Below are 15,720 nucleotides of genomic sequence, written 5' to 3'. Positions count from 1 at the left end.
ACTTTGGCTTGGTAGTCAGCCAAACCCAAGGTAACGTAAGTCTAGTGAACATGTCAGACCAAAAGAACTTAAACTTAACAGTCAACTAATTTTAGCGAACATGCCAACCTAAAGAATTTAGATTTGGCAGCCAGCCAAACCCAAGGTAACGTGGGTTTGGCGAACATGTCATACCCAAAGAATTTGGTAATGTCCAAGTTGTAAGGCTAAATGCTTGATTGTGGACGATCATCTACAATAAAAGTATAAAAGACATGATAAACCATCATGCTTATACTCATAGGTGTATATCAGGTCTCTTAAAGGATCTACCATACTTCCTATCTTATTAATGATATGTAAAATATATTTGTCTCTCATTAATGTCGCTAGAAGCAAAGGGCTTTTTAGTCTTTCCTTTCTTTGAAAATGACAAGGTTCAGGGGGTATAAATACCCCTTGAACCATCTAGGTATAAGGTCATAACTTTTCATCTCTTAAGATAAAAATATATAGATTTCAAAGTATTAACCAACTTAAAAATCAAGAACAAACATATTTATTCCTTGAATTTAAAACTATTTTAAGTCATTTATTGTCCCAAGTCATTTAATACCTTTCTTATAAATATACTGAATTTATCATTGAAAAGTCTTTAAGTCCCCATAATTGAGACTGTTTTTACAGGTACTCAAGCTTCTATCATAAGTCTGGAGTTTCTTAGATTAAGAAGAAGAAATCTGAACACTTGAATATATTGACACACCTCTTATTTATATATCTTGGATTTTAGGACATTATTATTACTTATTTCCCAAAAAAAATCCTAGTTGTTAGTTGTAACCCAACTTCACTAGTCTTTTAGTGATTACAGAGAAAAGAAGATTCAATGGTCTTATCTCTTGATACACAATTGAAATAACAACGAGATGGCATGCTCGCGCGCTGCCGCAGACTTATAAAACAAATGTACTTTATAGTGTTATAATTGTGAACCAGCGTTAAATAAGTAATAGAAACTAAAGGTATGATGGAGCCAATATTTCATGATGGAAAAAAAAAGTTGTGTTGGTGATAAAAAAAAAAAACTTAGAGACTGAACAAAATGATTTGTAAGAATCCACAGTGTTTTGTAAGGAAAGATACAGTGTTTTCGCCACATAATTTAGTTTTTCTGTTAATAAAAAGCAAAAATAATTACAAAGCTAAATTATCTACCAACTTAATATTAAAAAAAAAAACCAACAAAGATAATTTTGGAAGGAAAAAAACCCATGAGAAAAAAACATTGTAACAATTGACAATGTTTTGTGAGGAAAACTATAGTGTTTTCCCCAATAAAATCGACAAAGACAATTTTAGGGGGAAAAAAACCATTTAAAGAAATACTGTAGCAATCCATAGTGTTTTATGAGAAAAATTACAACGCTTTCCTCTTATGATTTAGCTTTATTGTAATTATAATTCTTAACCAACTCAATATTAAAAAAAAAATCAACAAAGATAATTTTGGAAAAAATCATAAAAAAATCATATGGGAAAACACTGTAACAATTCACAGTGTTTTAAAGAAAAAAAATTACAAAGCTAAATTCTCAATTAGCTCAATATTAAAAAATAAAATCGACAGAGACAATTTTAGAAAAAAATAACAAAAACAAACAGGGAAAGAAACTGGAAAAAAACCATGTGAGGAAAAATTGTATCAATCGATAGTGTTTTGTGAGGAAAGTTACAATGTTTTCCCCACATGATTTAGCCTTACTTGTATTTACTTGTAATTACAATTCTTAACCAACTCAATATTTAAAAAAATAAAATTGTCTTTGTCAATTTTAGGGAAAAACATAACAAAACAGAAAAAAATCATGTGGGAAAAAACATTGTAGCAATCCACAGTAATTTGCGAGGAAAGTTACAGTGCTTTCCTCATATATTGTAACTGTAATTTTTAACCAGCTCAATATTAAAAAATAAAATAAAAAATGATAATTTTAGAGAAAATCATAAGAAAACAAAAACAAAAAAAACATGCGAAGAAACACTGTAGCAATCAACAATGTTTTAAAAAAAATTAAAAAACTAAATTTTCAATCAACTTAATATAAAAAAAAATCGACAAATATAATTTTAAAAAATAAAAATACTAAAATAGAAAAACCATGTGGGAAAACACCGTAGCAATTCACAGTATTTTAAAGGAAAGAAATTACAAAGCGAAAATTTTAACCAGCTCAATATTAAAAAAGTAAAATCAACAAATATAATTTTGGAAAAAATAAACAAAAAAATAGAAAAAAATGAAAAGTTGGAAGGAAAAAAAAGGAAAGTAATTTTGGAAAAAAATAAACAAAAAAATGAAAAAATGGGAACGTTGGAAAAAAAATGAAAAAGTACAAAAAAAAAATGAAAAAAAAAATACATTGTAGATTACTGTTGTAATCTACTATATATTCGGTGTAAATAAACAATAAATTCCCTACTCCCTAGAACTTATTCCTTAATATAAGCGTACCAACAAATCCCAACCCATTTCCCCCATCAAACGCCAGTTGTAGGGTAACTTAATTGGGTCTGATGGCAAAGTGGAGATGAACCATCAAAGAAGAAGAAAGGAGGGCAATGGCTTGGTACTTTGCGAATCCACAATAAGTTTGTCTTTGGATGAACAGGAGAAGAAACAGTGAATTAGCTAGCAATTTTAGTTTATTTATGTAATCTGTAATATTACTCTCAGAATAAAATTTCTTCCAACATTATGATGAGTTGAAAGAATAGTTTTAAAACCCGGCTCGGCCAAACCCGATCAACCTGGAGGGTTGACCCGGGACCCAGCTGACCTGGGTAAACCTAGACGAGACTCGACTGATTTTTTTATATATATAAAAATAAAACGTCACCGTTTTAGCTTTTAACTATCAATTTATCAAACCATTTGCAACTAAAGAGAATCATAGAAAACCTAATCTTTCAATCTTCAAAGCTTGCCTATTTGCCTTTGCTTCCTCCTCAAATCTTAAAATCTTCTCAGCATGCAATGAGGAGAGAGATGCTAACAAGATGCTGCCAGAGTTAAAGGGTGCAAAGCCGACAGATCCTAGGTTATGGGTAACACACAAATGACAAAACCATTTGTTGTTACATGTTTCTGTTCAGTTTTCTGTTCTTCATTGCTTGATTCTTCCGGGTAAAACAGTATGATGGTTATTAAATCACCAATGGATCTTTGTTGTGGTTTTTTGGCTTTTCTGGTTTTTGGCTTTTTTGGTAATTAATTTGTTGTTATTTAATTACATGGGTAATTCATGTTTCTTAAATTAGTTCTTTATCTGCATCTCCCTAGTTTTGGGCAAACTAGTCTTTGATCCGCCATACCTGTTTCAAGAAGCCATCAAATTGCTCACTTCAATTGCTGGTTTTTGTTTATGTTGCACAAAGGTGCGAAAGTAGGAACGCAAGTCCTCTTTAATGGAATAATCTAAACACGAAACAAGGGGATTTGAACCATTTTATTATAAGGAACTCATCATAATTTATATTTCTATCTTCAACAATAAAAGCCTGCATTTTGCAGAATATATAAGATGTAGTTTAATAATTTGTTATTGTTCAACATGTAAATATTGATGAAAGAGTAAAATGAATAAACATTAAGACTAGGAATGCTTGAAGCTGCTGGTAAAGCTTTGAAATGGAATTTTTTTTCTTGGTTGACCCGGGTTAACCCGGGTCAACCCATCTGACCCGTGACCCGATTATTATACCTGGTCGACCACCGGGTCAGGTTTAAAAACTATGGTTTAAAGGACCAAAAATAACACAATTGTTTTAGTAAACTACTAGCATGGTGCTATTACCCATAGTGTTGAACTATTTTTTTCTATATAAAAAAATTGATGTTTAGTGCTGAAATTGATATAGTTTTAAAATCTGGGTCGTCTCGGCAAGTTGAATCGAGACTTAGCCACTTTAGGGCTGGAATCAGACCGAATTTAAGAGAAAATAGGAGAGGGATAAAACCCAAATGATCCGATCAAAAACCCAATTTGAATCGATGATCCGGTTTACTCGGAAAGACCCGGTTGTAACCCGTTGACTATTTATTTTTTAATGAAAATGATGTTATTTTGTTGTATAAAAAAATTAGGAGTCAACCCGGGATGACCAAATGACCCGGTTAAAACCCATGAATCGGGTCTTACGCAGGGTTGACCATCGGGTCAGTTTAAAAACTATGAAATAGGGCAAAAAAAGACATAAAAAAATCAGTCGTGGTCAACTCGAGTTAGCATGATAAACATGTAATGATGGTGATTGGGGCTGAGTCAACCTGAGAAATCTCGCTAAACTCGCGGTCCAGATCATGAGATTGGAATAACTTGATAAAAAAAATCAAGAGGATTATACAGCTTTTTTTCTTAATAAAAATCATGTTAACTTTTCAAACTCGTAACTCGGGTCATTAGACATGAAGCATCCAATTATGAAAAATCATGAATTCCAATTCTCAATCGATCAAATATTGAAGTATGAAATTGAGAAAAAAAATTCAATTATAAAAAAAATGATAAAAAAAATTCATTGAAAAGAAAAATCAATTAATTTAAAGAATAAAATAAAATCAAAAGAATGATGATAGAAATTGAAATAAAAAATAAAAACAATATTTTAAGGGTGAAATTGAAAGGAATAATAACATTTATAAAAGTGGCGAAGAAAAAGAATTAGAAATCAAAATAATAAGAACCAAATTGAAAAATATAATATTATCAATTTGAATTGAAGGATGGAATTGGAAACCAATAAAACTTTTACAAAAAAAATAGCTAGGAAAAAAAATAAAAATTAAAAAAATAAGAACCAAATAAAGAATATAATATTTAGTAAATTAGGATTGAAGAATAAAATTAAAAACAAATAAAATTTATACAAAAAGATCAAGATAAAAAATTAAAATTTACAATAATAAGAACCGAAGTTGTTTAACATCAAATTTGATTGTTTAGGGACCCAATAATTATTAAAAAAAAATTTTGAGGAATCATTAACCCAAAAAAAAAAAAAGTGAACTAAAAAAGTCCCGACTAACTCTCATTCTCTCCGCTGACAGCCTGACACTCCATTTTCAAAATCAAAACACAACTACAAGCACAACATAGCTCCTCTTCTCATCTCTTTCTCTCTTTCACTGGGAACAGCTTAAAGAAAAAAAAAAACCTAACCCTTGTGTTTTTCTTTCTTTATTCTTTTGAAACCACGCCTCACAGTTTTGTCTTTTAAAATTTGTTTTTACAATATAAAATTAAGCTTTATTGTTTTTTTATTTTATTTTATTAGATTATTTACATGATTTGACTCACAAGATTTAGCGGTCTTGCATGAGTTTGGTTGGTGTTTTATTTTTTTTAGATTTTTTATTGACTTTTTTTTTTCGCTTTTTATATTTAGATTGTTGGGGATTGATTGTCATTATTGTTTTCAATTTACTTTCTATGAGTTGCGAGTTTGACATGCTAGCTCAAGTTGATTCGAGGCGCTTTATTTTGTTATTTTTTTTATTTTTTTAATTTTATCCTTTAACATTGAATTATCTTGACATTCAGTTTTATGATTTGTTTCCTTTTAACAATTGTTCATTTTCTTCTAGTTATTGTTATTTGTCATTGTTTTTTCTATAATGTCATTAAATAAACATGTATTTTTGTTTTCCTTCTTTAAACAGATGCTAGCAATGATAGAGTATCATTTTTTAAGTTACAAAAAAAAATTTGTTTATGCCCATGGCAAAACACGTGTCACCTATCTAGTGTCATCTATTTATAGTATGGAATATTTTATTAATATACATTTTGATCCCTAAAATGTAAAAACACTTCAATGACTTAAAAATAATAATTTATATTCGATAAAACCTTTATTTATTATAATGTCTTAAGACTATCATTAGAATATTTCTTCTTCTTTTTTTCTAAATTTTTTTATGATGTTTTATCTTGATTTGTTTTAGTTGAGATTTTGAAAATAATTTTTTTAACAAGAAAATTATGACAATAGATATGTGATACTATAGAAAACAATTTTTTAAAGATACCTATTTATATCCACTCAACTATTATCTTTTCCATTAAAAAAATATTTAAATTATTGATTAATTTTAACCGAGTTTATAAATTGACATGTAGGGTCTCAAATGAATAATATCATATAGAGACTAAATTGTATTTATAGTAATTTGATTAAGGACTTATTTGTAACAAAATAAAATACAAAGTTCAAAGTAAAAGTCTCAAGAGAGTTTAGGAACCCAAATGATGCGAAAATACGATACAAATATAATTAATTGTTGAGATAATTAAATTACAATCAATACTATAATTGATACCGAAAGCTACAATACCTCCTATGTAGATTATCTCTACCGAACACTACCAAGTTTCATGATTCCTCATTATTGTTTTTATTGCTTTCTCTGCAATAAAACACTCATTATTTTCGCCATATCATTACATTTACAATTAAATTTATACTTACATAAAAAATAATTATTGAAAAAAAAAAGACATCAATGTTATATGTCCCAAAATATGTTCCAATCCTAAAATGTAAAAACTATAACATACTAACTATTTAATAGATAATTCAGTGGTAAGAACTTGAGATCAAAGGGTTTGCTCTCCTTGTGGTCTCATGTTCGAACCCTGTGATTACTAATATGATAGCCACTGAAAACTTATATGGTCGTTGATTTCAGAGTTCGTGAGATTAATCGAGGTATACATAAGCTGATCTAGACATCCATGTTAATAAAAAAATAAAAAAATGCTCCCACCCAATCAGGAACACGCATGAAGATTGCCAAACTCTTTCATCTCTATGTTCCGAATTTTTGAAAGTTAAGGTTAAATGCGCATAGAACCTCTATCTAAACTTTTTCTTTCAGTGTTGTAATAATCTTTATAGATTAAAAAACACTTGTAATTTATCATCTAGCATTTATTGAAAGTTAATACTATTTGCATGCAAGGACAATAATGTCATGCTCCAAGACAAGACAAGACAGTGAAAAGCATGGACAGAATCACTCTATACATGCATCTAAATGGATGCTTTTTATTTGCTTTAAATTTTTATTTTTTTTATATATTTAAATTGTTTTAATATGTTAATATTAAAAATAATTTTTAAAAAATTAAAAAATATTATTTTAATATATTTTATAGTAAAATATATTTTAAAAAATAACCATTATCGTATTCTTAAACATCTCAAAATAATTTATAAATTCATTTTTTTTTAATTTTTATTCTTTCATGCTGGAAAAAGATTACCTTCATATAACCTTTACATTGCATTCGAAGTATAAAAACAGTTACAATTAGCATTAATTTCAGATTTATAAATAATTATTATTTGTTAATTTAAAATTATTTACATCATTAATTAATAATTAGTAACGAATCATAGCCTCTCAATTATTACTCATGACGTGTAGATAGTACAAATTAATAAGAAATATACGTTTGTTAATAAAGTTAAAATGATATTAAATAAATGCCTTATAGGTGTCCAAATAAACATGATATTACTCCATACATTTATATCACTTTATTTTTATTTTAAACGAAATTAAAGTCTAGTGTTAGTTTATAGCATAATTACTGGTCGTGCATTTGTTTTATATGTATAAAAGTGCCCAAATACATTTCAAAGAAAGAAGATGAATATGTCAAACCTAACTCCATTAATTAAGTTGGTTTTATTTTAATTAAATAATAAAAAATAGATAACGACAACAAATAGATCAAATTAAAAAAAAATCACAATAACTTATGAAAAAAAATATTTTTCCAAAGAGGTATAAACGAATAAGATCAATTCTCAGCCCATTAAATATGAAAGGATGAAATTAAGTAAAAAAACAATATCTAAAAAAATCAGTCCAAGTCAATCCAAGTTAGCATGACAGCATGTAACCCCGGTAATTAGGGTTGAGTCAACTCAGGTTATCCCGTCAAACTCATGGCTCAAGTCATGAGATCGAGATAACCTAATAGAAAAGAAAATGATGAAAATCACAAAGCCTATTTAAAAAAAAAAAAGTCAGTGTCAAACTACATTAACTTTTTAAACTCGTGACTCAGGTCATAAGACTGGAAGCGTCCTATCTAGAAAAACTATGAAATTAAATTCTCAATCAATCAAATATTCAAGGATGAAATTGAAAGAAAGAATTTTAATTATACACAATGATTTAAAATAGAAAAATATAAATTAAAATAATAAAAATCAAGATTGAAAAATATAAATTATACACGTTCCTACATGGTTCGAGAAACCATGTTTGTTAAGTGAAACAAAATAATTAATATCTCCAACCATTTTTAACTATCAAAAAATTAGAAAATATTGATAAAATATTTCATTAATATATAGCGAAGATTCCATCAATATTTTCCAATACCAATGGACGATGGAATATCATTGTCAAAAACTTGCTAGTAAGGGCTTTCTATTCCATTGGTAATAGATAGAATATCCTGTCAATATTTTCATTGGTGTTTTCATTTCATTTGGTTTTGTTTTTTATGGTTCCCAAGCCAATAATTGCTCACAATAAACCCATAACCATTAAAAAAAAAACATCTCTAAAAATTAAAAAAACCAACAAATACACAACAATGAGATAGGTAGAATTCCATACAATAATATATATATATATATATATATATATATATATATATATATATATAAAAAGTAGAAATAAACATTACATTAAAATAACTCGATAAAAAAAAAACATTATCAGAGAAAAAGAATTACATAGAGAGATAACCTTTTCATTGAGGTATTCATTTGCTTAAAATGAATTTTATCGAATAAAAAATATTTGATATATTGTATTTAAAAGTTGAGCCATTAAGAAAGCATACCATTGAACACAATTCAAAAATTAAAATACACTATCATAAAAAAATTAATTTATGGCCTCAAATGCAATAAGAAAAGACGGCTTCCTATGAAGCCACTAGTCGCTCAAAGTCTTAGAGAAAACACGAGCGGAAAACACCTGTTCTTGCTTGGCCAATTTTCTAATGATGTCACAAACATAAACATTGATGTCGGAGGGCCAAAGTTACTAATCATAAACATAAACATTGGAGTAAAATAACACACTAATCATTACTCATTTCGACAACAGAGCCCAACATAAAAAGATTAACTCTAAAAAACCAAATTAAAACAAGAATTTAATTAAGAAAAGAAGAAAGGTTTAACAACACACTAATTAATGGTGCATTACATGAAAAACCAGAGTAGCAAACAGGAAGAATAATTTGGATAATCCATGAGCTGCAGCTTGAGATTTCTTGATCAGAGAACCAGTGCCGCAGACACCAACTCCACTGCCACTCTTGACATTGTTATATGCTTCAGATGGACTCAAACAAAGACCCGGGTTGCCACTTAGGTCCAAATTCCTTCCTAATCTCTTCAAGAAGCTTGCATTGAAAGGGATAACACCTCCCAACAAGTTTCCACTAAGATTCAAGTGGTATATACGAGAAAGGCTGCTGAATCCTTCTGGGATTTTACCGGTTAATCGGTTGTTTTGCAGAGACAATGTGCTTAGATTGACAAGCAGTGAAAAGCTTGGTGGTATAGTTCCTGAGTAGCATGAATTGGAAAGCCTCAGCTCTTGCAGTTTCACCAGTTTACCAAACTCTGCTGGCAAAGGTATATACATTGGATTATCATCCATGATGAAGTACTGCAAACTTTGCAACTTCAGAATTCCTTTTGGAATACTTCCCCTCAATTTGTTGTTACTCAAAGCCATGAAAGTCAATAAAGTGAGCTTTTCTATGCTGTAAGGAATGGTACCAATGAATGAATTTGAACTCAAATCAAGTTTTTGAAGCATACCCAAGCGGCCAATGGTGCCAGGAATTGGTCCAGTAAGTGAATTGTAGCTCAAATCAAGGCCTTGAAGGTTGTTGAGATTCCCCAACTGGATCGGTACAGGACCCGTAAGCATGTTGTAGCTCAGATCAAGGTGGACTAACGAGTTCAAGCTAAAAATCTCAACTGGAATACGCCCAGAAAGGCGATTTTGTGACAATGTAAGAATCTCTAAAGACTTTAGGAAGGAAATTTGTGGTGGGATCGGACCAACAAGTGCAGGGTTTGATCTAAGACTGAGTTGTTGAAGTGAAGAATCGAAGAAGGCTCCTCCTCTATTTGGTGAAGCAGATAGCGTGGTTTTAGTGTGAGTGAAGCACTGAGAGAAAAAAACAGATTGGAGATGAGGAAGATCAAAGATTTCGCAAGGAAATGCAGCAGTGTTCTTGCAAGTTGGGTTTGGATGAGTACCAAAATCAAGCCTGGAGACATGAAGGTGGTTATCTTGTCCTAGTTTGCATTCAATTCCAAGCCAGGTTGAGCCAGGATTACAAGGGTTGGGGTAAGAGATTCTCCATTTTTCATCCGAGGAAATGGATTCCATGATCTTGAAAATGGTCTCAACCTCAGAGGGAAGCATGTTCTTCGCATCGGAGGAGCAGACAGAGAGGATGGAAGCAAGAGAGAGGAGAAGCAGAGTGGAGGGAGTGCAGCACATCGTGGAGGGGTGTTGAAGCAGCGGTGGGGGTGGTTTTACAAGTAACAAGTTTCATTGATGTGTGAGTGAGAATTCAAATCAAGAGTATATTTTTACTAAGACATATGCGTCTCGTTCAAACTGTACTGGACATAAATGAAGTTTTGAATTTTTTCTACTTTGAAAAAGAATTCTGCAAATTAATTCAAACAATGAGAGACACAGAGAAAGAGTTGATAGAATTTGATGTGATTGATAAGATGGGTGGGGCTGTGACTACACGGGGAGGGTCATGACATTTGAGTGAGTGAGAATTTGACGCCATGGTAGGGTCGTAAGAGGACATGTCTCCCTTTCTCAGACATTGCTGCCGTGATAGAATTTGTCGAAAATTTTAAAACACTATTCTTCCTTCATCGGTTAACTTCCTCGAACACTAGAAATAATGCAAGCGCGGATGAAGTGGAGGAGGGTTTGAGCTTCTATCCCATTCACACACTAAAAGGAATTAATTTTTAGAATTATTGTATACTCTTTTACAATTACCTATGGATTGAACCAATGTAATTTTTTTTTAATTTTCACTTTGATTTTTGAATTTTTATTTTGCGTGATTTCATCTACCCCATTAAAAATTTTTAATAAATAAAGGCCAGCGCTTAGGCCTAGTCTTGCGGGTCCGCGTGCGGGCCGTTGCTTTATTGGGCTAGGCTTGCCAGGTCTCACAGTGTCTGGCCTGATTTTTTTTTGTTTTTTTAAAAAATAATGCATTATTTGTGTGTATTTTTTAAAATAAATTTTGTGTTTATGTTTTAATTAGATTGTGATTATTTTTATATGATATTGGGTGTGTTTAACTTTTAAAGAGGTAGGTATGATTCATCAGTGTTTTTTTCTTAATTTTATATAGATTAAATTTTTTTTAAAAATTGATTTTTTTATAAGATTTCTCATATGTACAACCTTGCATTGTTTTTATCTTAAATTATTATTCAATAAATTTTATGTGTGTATCAATTTCTATTACAAATTTAATGTGTTTTTCTATTATAAATTTATTTTGATAGAGGAATTCATTAAATATAATCAAGTAAATTATTCGTATTGTGATGTTAGATATCTTGATCTTGATTTTTCACTTGGTTTTCTCAATTTTATTTTTGTTTATTGTTGATGATTGTTTTCTCATTGCTTTACACAATGATTATTGATTTGTTTAATTAAGTGACTGCATAAGTTTTTTTATTTATATTTAAGAGTTTTTTTTAGTGTAAAAGAACACGTTGAATAATTTTGTATATTTATTTTTTATTATGTTTTGATGTTTAAGATTTGATGCTTATTTTTTTTTTCTTGAATCTTTTATAAAAGTTTCATTGTTTGTAGTTTCACTCCTCAGCCCAAGTTTTTAGTATATTGTTTTTTTTTTCTTGTCTTGATTTTTTTCCTTCTATTAATGTTTTTATTCTTTTCAATTTAACTCTCAAATTTAAAATTTGTTGTTGCCTTTTGATTTATTTTTTATTGCAATTTTAACACTCATTATTTTGATTGTATTTTTTATTTTGGATTTTATTTTGTGTTTTTTTTTTTGTGATTTTAACCCTCATGATTTTTTCATATATATTACTTTCAGTTTTATAACCCTGGTCACCATTTAAAAAGTTAACATTAATTGACTTTTTTGTCTTATTTTTTTTATATTTATTTTTTTTATTTTTCTTTCTATGAAATTATCCTAATTAATTTAATTTTTATTTTGTTAACAAATAAAATCATTGAAACGTTTTGAGAATATTGTGAAGATATATTTCTATAATATTAGCAAGCATTCATATATATATATATATATATATATATATATATATATATATATATTGAATTGTTATTGTTTTTTCGTTTTATTTGTTGTCGATATCTTATTTTCTAATGATATTATTAAATTAACCGAGTTTATTAAACTCATTTGAGCCAATTACCTGAATATTATATTTTTTTAATTTAAAAAAAATATTTAATTTTTTTTTATATTTTTTATACTAAAACAAAATTGACTCTATGAGTCACCTAACTAGTAAATACACTTAAATTTATGTGCTTGTGATACGCTACATGCAAGAATATTTTTTTTATCAGTAAAAAAATTTGTCAGCAACGCAAGCATGTTCTTAAAGAAGTAAAAAAAGGAACATAGCCCAGTGGTAAGAGCTTGGGACCAAGAGGTTTGCTCCCTCTGTGGTCTCATGTTCGAGCCCTGTGGTTGCTCATATGATGGTCACTGGAGGCTTATATGGTCGTTAACTTCAGGGCCCGTGGGATTAGTCGAGGTACGCGCAAGCTGGTCCGGACACTCACGTTAAATTAAAAAAAACAAAACAAACATCTTGAGGCATAGACTCATCTTAAAATGCTCGTATAATTTAATTACAATAAATGGATCAACTTAAACCAAAAAAAAAATCATGGTAACCTTAAAAAAAAAAGGGTAAAAAAAAAAAAATCATGGTATACTATCAGTAAAATTTAAACGCTGGTTGCTAGGGACAGTCAAACCTGTTTGATCTGTGCTATGCATGGCCCACATGCTCCCACAAAATGCTAGCACACAAGGACAACGAGACGTTCCCTAGGGCGTGTTCTCGTAGTGCCAATTTGGCGTGACGGTGTCGGCAGTCATATTCTCTTACAATGGCCATTTTTCTCGTAGCTCCAGTTCATAGGCAAGGAGTTTTTTTGTTGTGTGTTAAGATCCATGGACATTTTTATTTGATTTGGTGATAGTGATTCAATTTTATGAAACGATGCCGTGTGAGTGGTTTTAAGATTTAGAGGATGTTTGAGAGGGTCATAACGATTGCGCTTCAAAATATATTTTACTTGAAAATACATCTAAATAATATTTTTTGATTTTTTAAAAATTATTTTTGATATTAGCACATCAAAACGATATGAAAATATTAAAAAAAATAATTTTAAGTAAGAAATTTTATTTTTTAAAATTTTTAAAATACTCAATTTCAACCGCGTTTCAAAACAGTGCTGTAGTTTGTGTTTAGGAATGCAAAAGTTACCTCTCATTTGTTTTTATGAACTTGTAGGTGATAGGATTGTAAAAAATGTCCACTTGAATCATAATTAAATCTAAAGCAAACTGATTTAAGAACTTGGGCTTGAGGATTGATGACTAGAAATATACAAGATTTATACTTTGTAGGTCTAGAAGCACAAAGAAAATCCAAAGCAGTTTCTGTTGGAGGTTTTCCGAGTGAGTATTCAATTTTTGAGAAAGTCTAAGTTTTACTCTCTCTTTTCGTTGTATAATTTATTTCATTTTTGTCCTATTTCTTTTCATCGGTTAGTCATGAATGAGGTAGGTATATCATTTGTTAGAACATAGGGTGAATCCACCGTGGACTCGCATGAATATTTGGGGGGTGTGTGTGTGTCTATATATATATATATATATATATATATATGAAAAAGAAAAAAAGAAGATAAATATGTATTGCATACTCGCTTTTCAGAGTGTATGCCCACAATCTAATTCTAAGTAAAGCTGTCAAGAAAAACACGAGAGACCACAAATAAATCTAAAATTATCCCTAACTTTTTTTTAGAATTTTTTAATATTTTAAAAAACTTATTTGGCTAGATATCAAAAATAAAGAAAAGTAAAAAAAAAAAAAAAAAGCATAAGGGTGTGTTTTGTCAAACACACCCTTAGCCTAAAGAGAATGGACCAGCTGGGTCTGAGGCCCAGCCCGGTCTCAATAGTTCTTCTTCCTTTTTTTATAGGCTGGATCTAGCCTAGCCATATGGACAGGGCTTGATCCAGCCGGCCTAGCTTAGTCATTGGCCAGACTAGTGACCTGGCTTGCCATAGCAGCAGGCATGCGTGAATTACTCACGCATGCTTGCAACAATGACAGGGTAATTATGATTGCAAAACAGGGGAAAAGAAGAACTTACCTACTTTAGTCATTGTTGGAGATGAAGACTTTAAGGCGATGTTGGTTTGGACAACGCTCCTTTCTTCCTCTCTGTTTTTGTCTGTTTCTCTATGGTCGTCCTTCTATCTGATTTTTCTATTTTTTTGTGTTTGTTGGCTCTCTCTGTATGATCTTTCCTCTGTTTTTTTTCTTTCGTTTCTAGTCACCCCAGGTTCTCTGTTTTTTCCTACGCCTATGCTTTTATAAGCCTTCTTAGGGGAAATTCGATCCTTATCTCCTTGAGATCGTGATCTTGCGTGGAGATAACTTTAGCTCCATGATTGGTGGGATTAGGACACCAACAGTCTTGCCATTGCTAGACTGTTAGTGATGGCTTCCTTAATGTTTAATGGCACATCGTTGGGTGAAGAAGGAATGAAAAGATGGGATCACTATGGCTGTGTTGATGGGTCTAATAGAAGCCACCATCATTTTTCGTTCCTTTTCTCTCTTTTGCAGGTGAGTTCCTCTATTCCAAGGAGGAAGAGGATGAACAGTCCTCCTTGGAATGACGTCGTTTCTTCGGCTGAAATGGGCATCTTCATTTTGCTCCATAAGTTCTGACATTTAGCAATTGGGCCCTTATTCATGAAAATCTTCTTTTTTTTTTTTAATGTCGCCCCTGGATCAATTGCAATTGGACCCCTAGATTCCAACGCCATTTACAAAATAGTACTTGGTTTCAAATTTAATTAATTCAGTTCTTAATTGACTCCTCAACTTTTAATTCTTTAAAAAAAAAACACCTGAAAAAATCAATTAACCCCCTATAGTATCAATGTTTATCAACTTTGGTCCCTATAATTTAAGTTCTTGCAATTTTAACTCAAATTGACCCTGAACTTTGATATTTCTTTAATTAAGCCTCTGGTTGCATTAATTAAACTATTTCAAAGTTTAATTAAGTCCCTAAACTTATCAATTCTCCTAATTTTTTGCCAAATTGACTTCCAATTTTATAATTTCATTCTTATTAGTCCTCCAAATTTTAATTTGTGTTATCTTGACCCAATCCTCAAATCATTTTTCATTTATTTTTTTATTAATATTTTTTCTTAGAAATTCAAGAATTAGTTTATGACAACATTTATAACCATAATTTAACTTTTACAATATGATGATATCTGATTGTAAAGGAAATTTTAAGTTTGATGC

The 15,720-nt window shown here is 30.2% G+C and overlaps 1 protein-coding gene across 1 annotated transcript; it reads right to left on the bottom strand.

The window, feature by feature from the left end:
* Positions 1 to 9,134: 9,134 nt before the first annotated feature.
* On the bottom strand, positions 9,135 to 10,848 carry LOC18101887 (receptor like protein 29). Its single transcript, XM_006380168.3, has one exon. It carries the CDS (start codon positions 10,595 to 10,597, stop codon positions 9,266 to 9,268), a length of 1,332 nt encoding a protein of 443 aa, XP_006380230.1. The 5' UTR covers positions 10,598 to 10,848; the 3' UTR covers positions 9,135 to 9,265.
* Between the last annotated feature and the right edge of the window lie 4,872 nt (positions 10,849 to 15,720).

This window comes from Populus trichocarpa, chromosome 8 (genome assembly GCF_000002775.5).
Source record: "Populus trichocarpa isolate Nisqually-1 chromosome 8, P.trichocarpa_v4.1, whole genome shotgun sequence".
Lineage (NCBI taxonomy): Eukaryota > Viridiplantae > Streptophyta > Magnoliopsida > Malpighiales > Salicaceae > Populus > Populus trichocarpa.
Note: the sequence above shows the minus strand (reverse complement) of the source record. Positions and strands in the feature narration are given on the sequence as shown.

Bases quoted from the DNA above. Each gene is read 5' to 3' on its own strand.
- LOC18101887 (XM_006380168.3), bottom strand. From the start codon at position 10,597: ATGTGCTGCACTCCCTCCACTCTGCTTCTCCTCTCTCTTGCTTCCATC.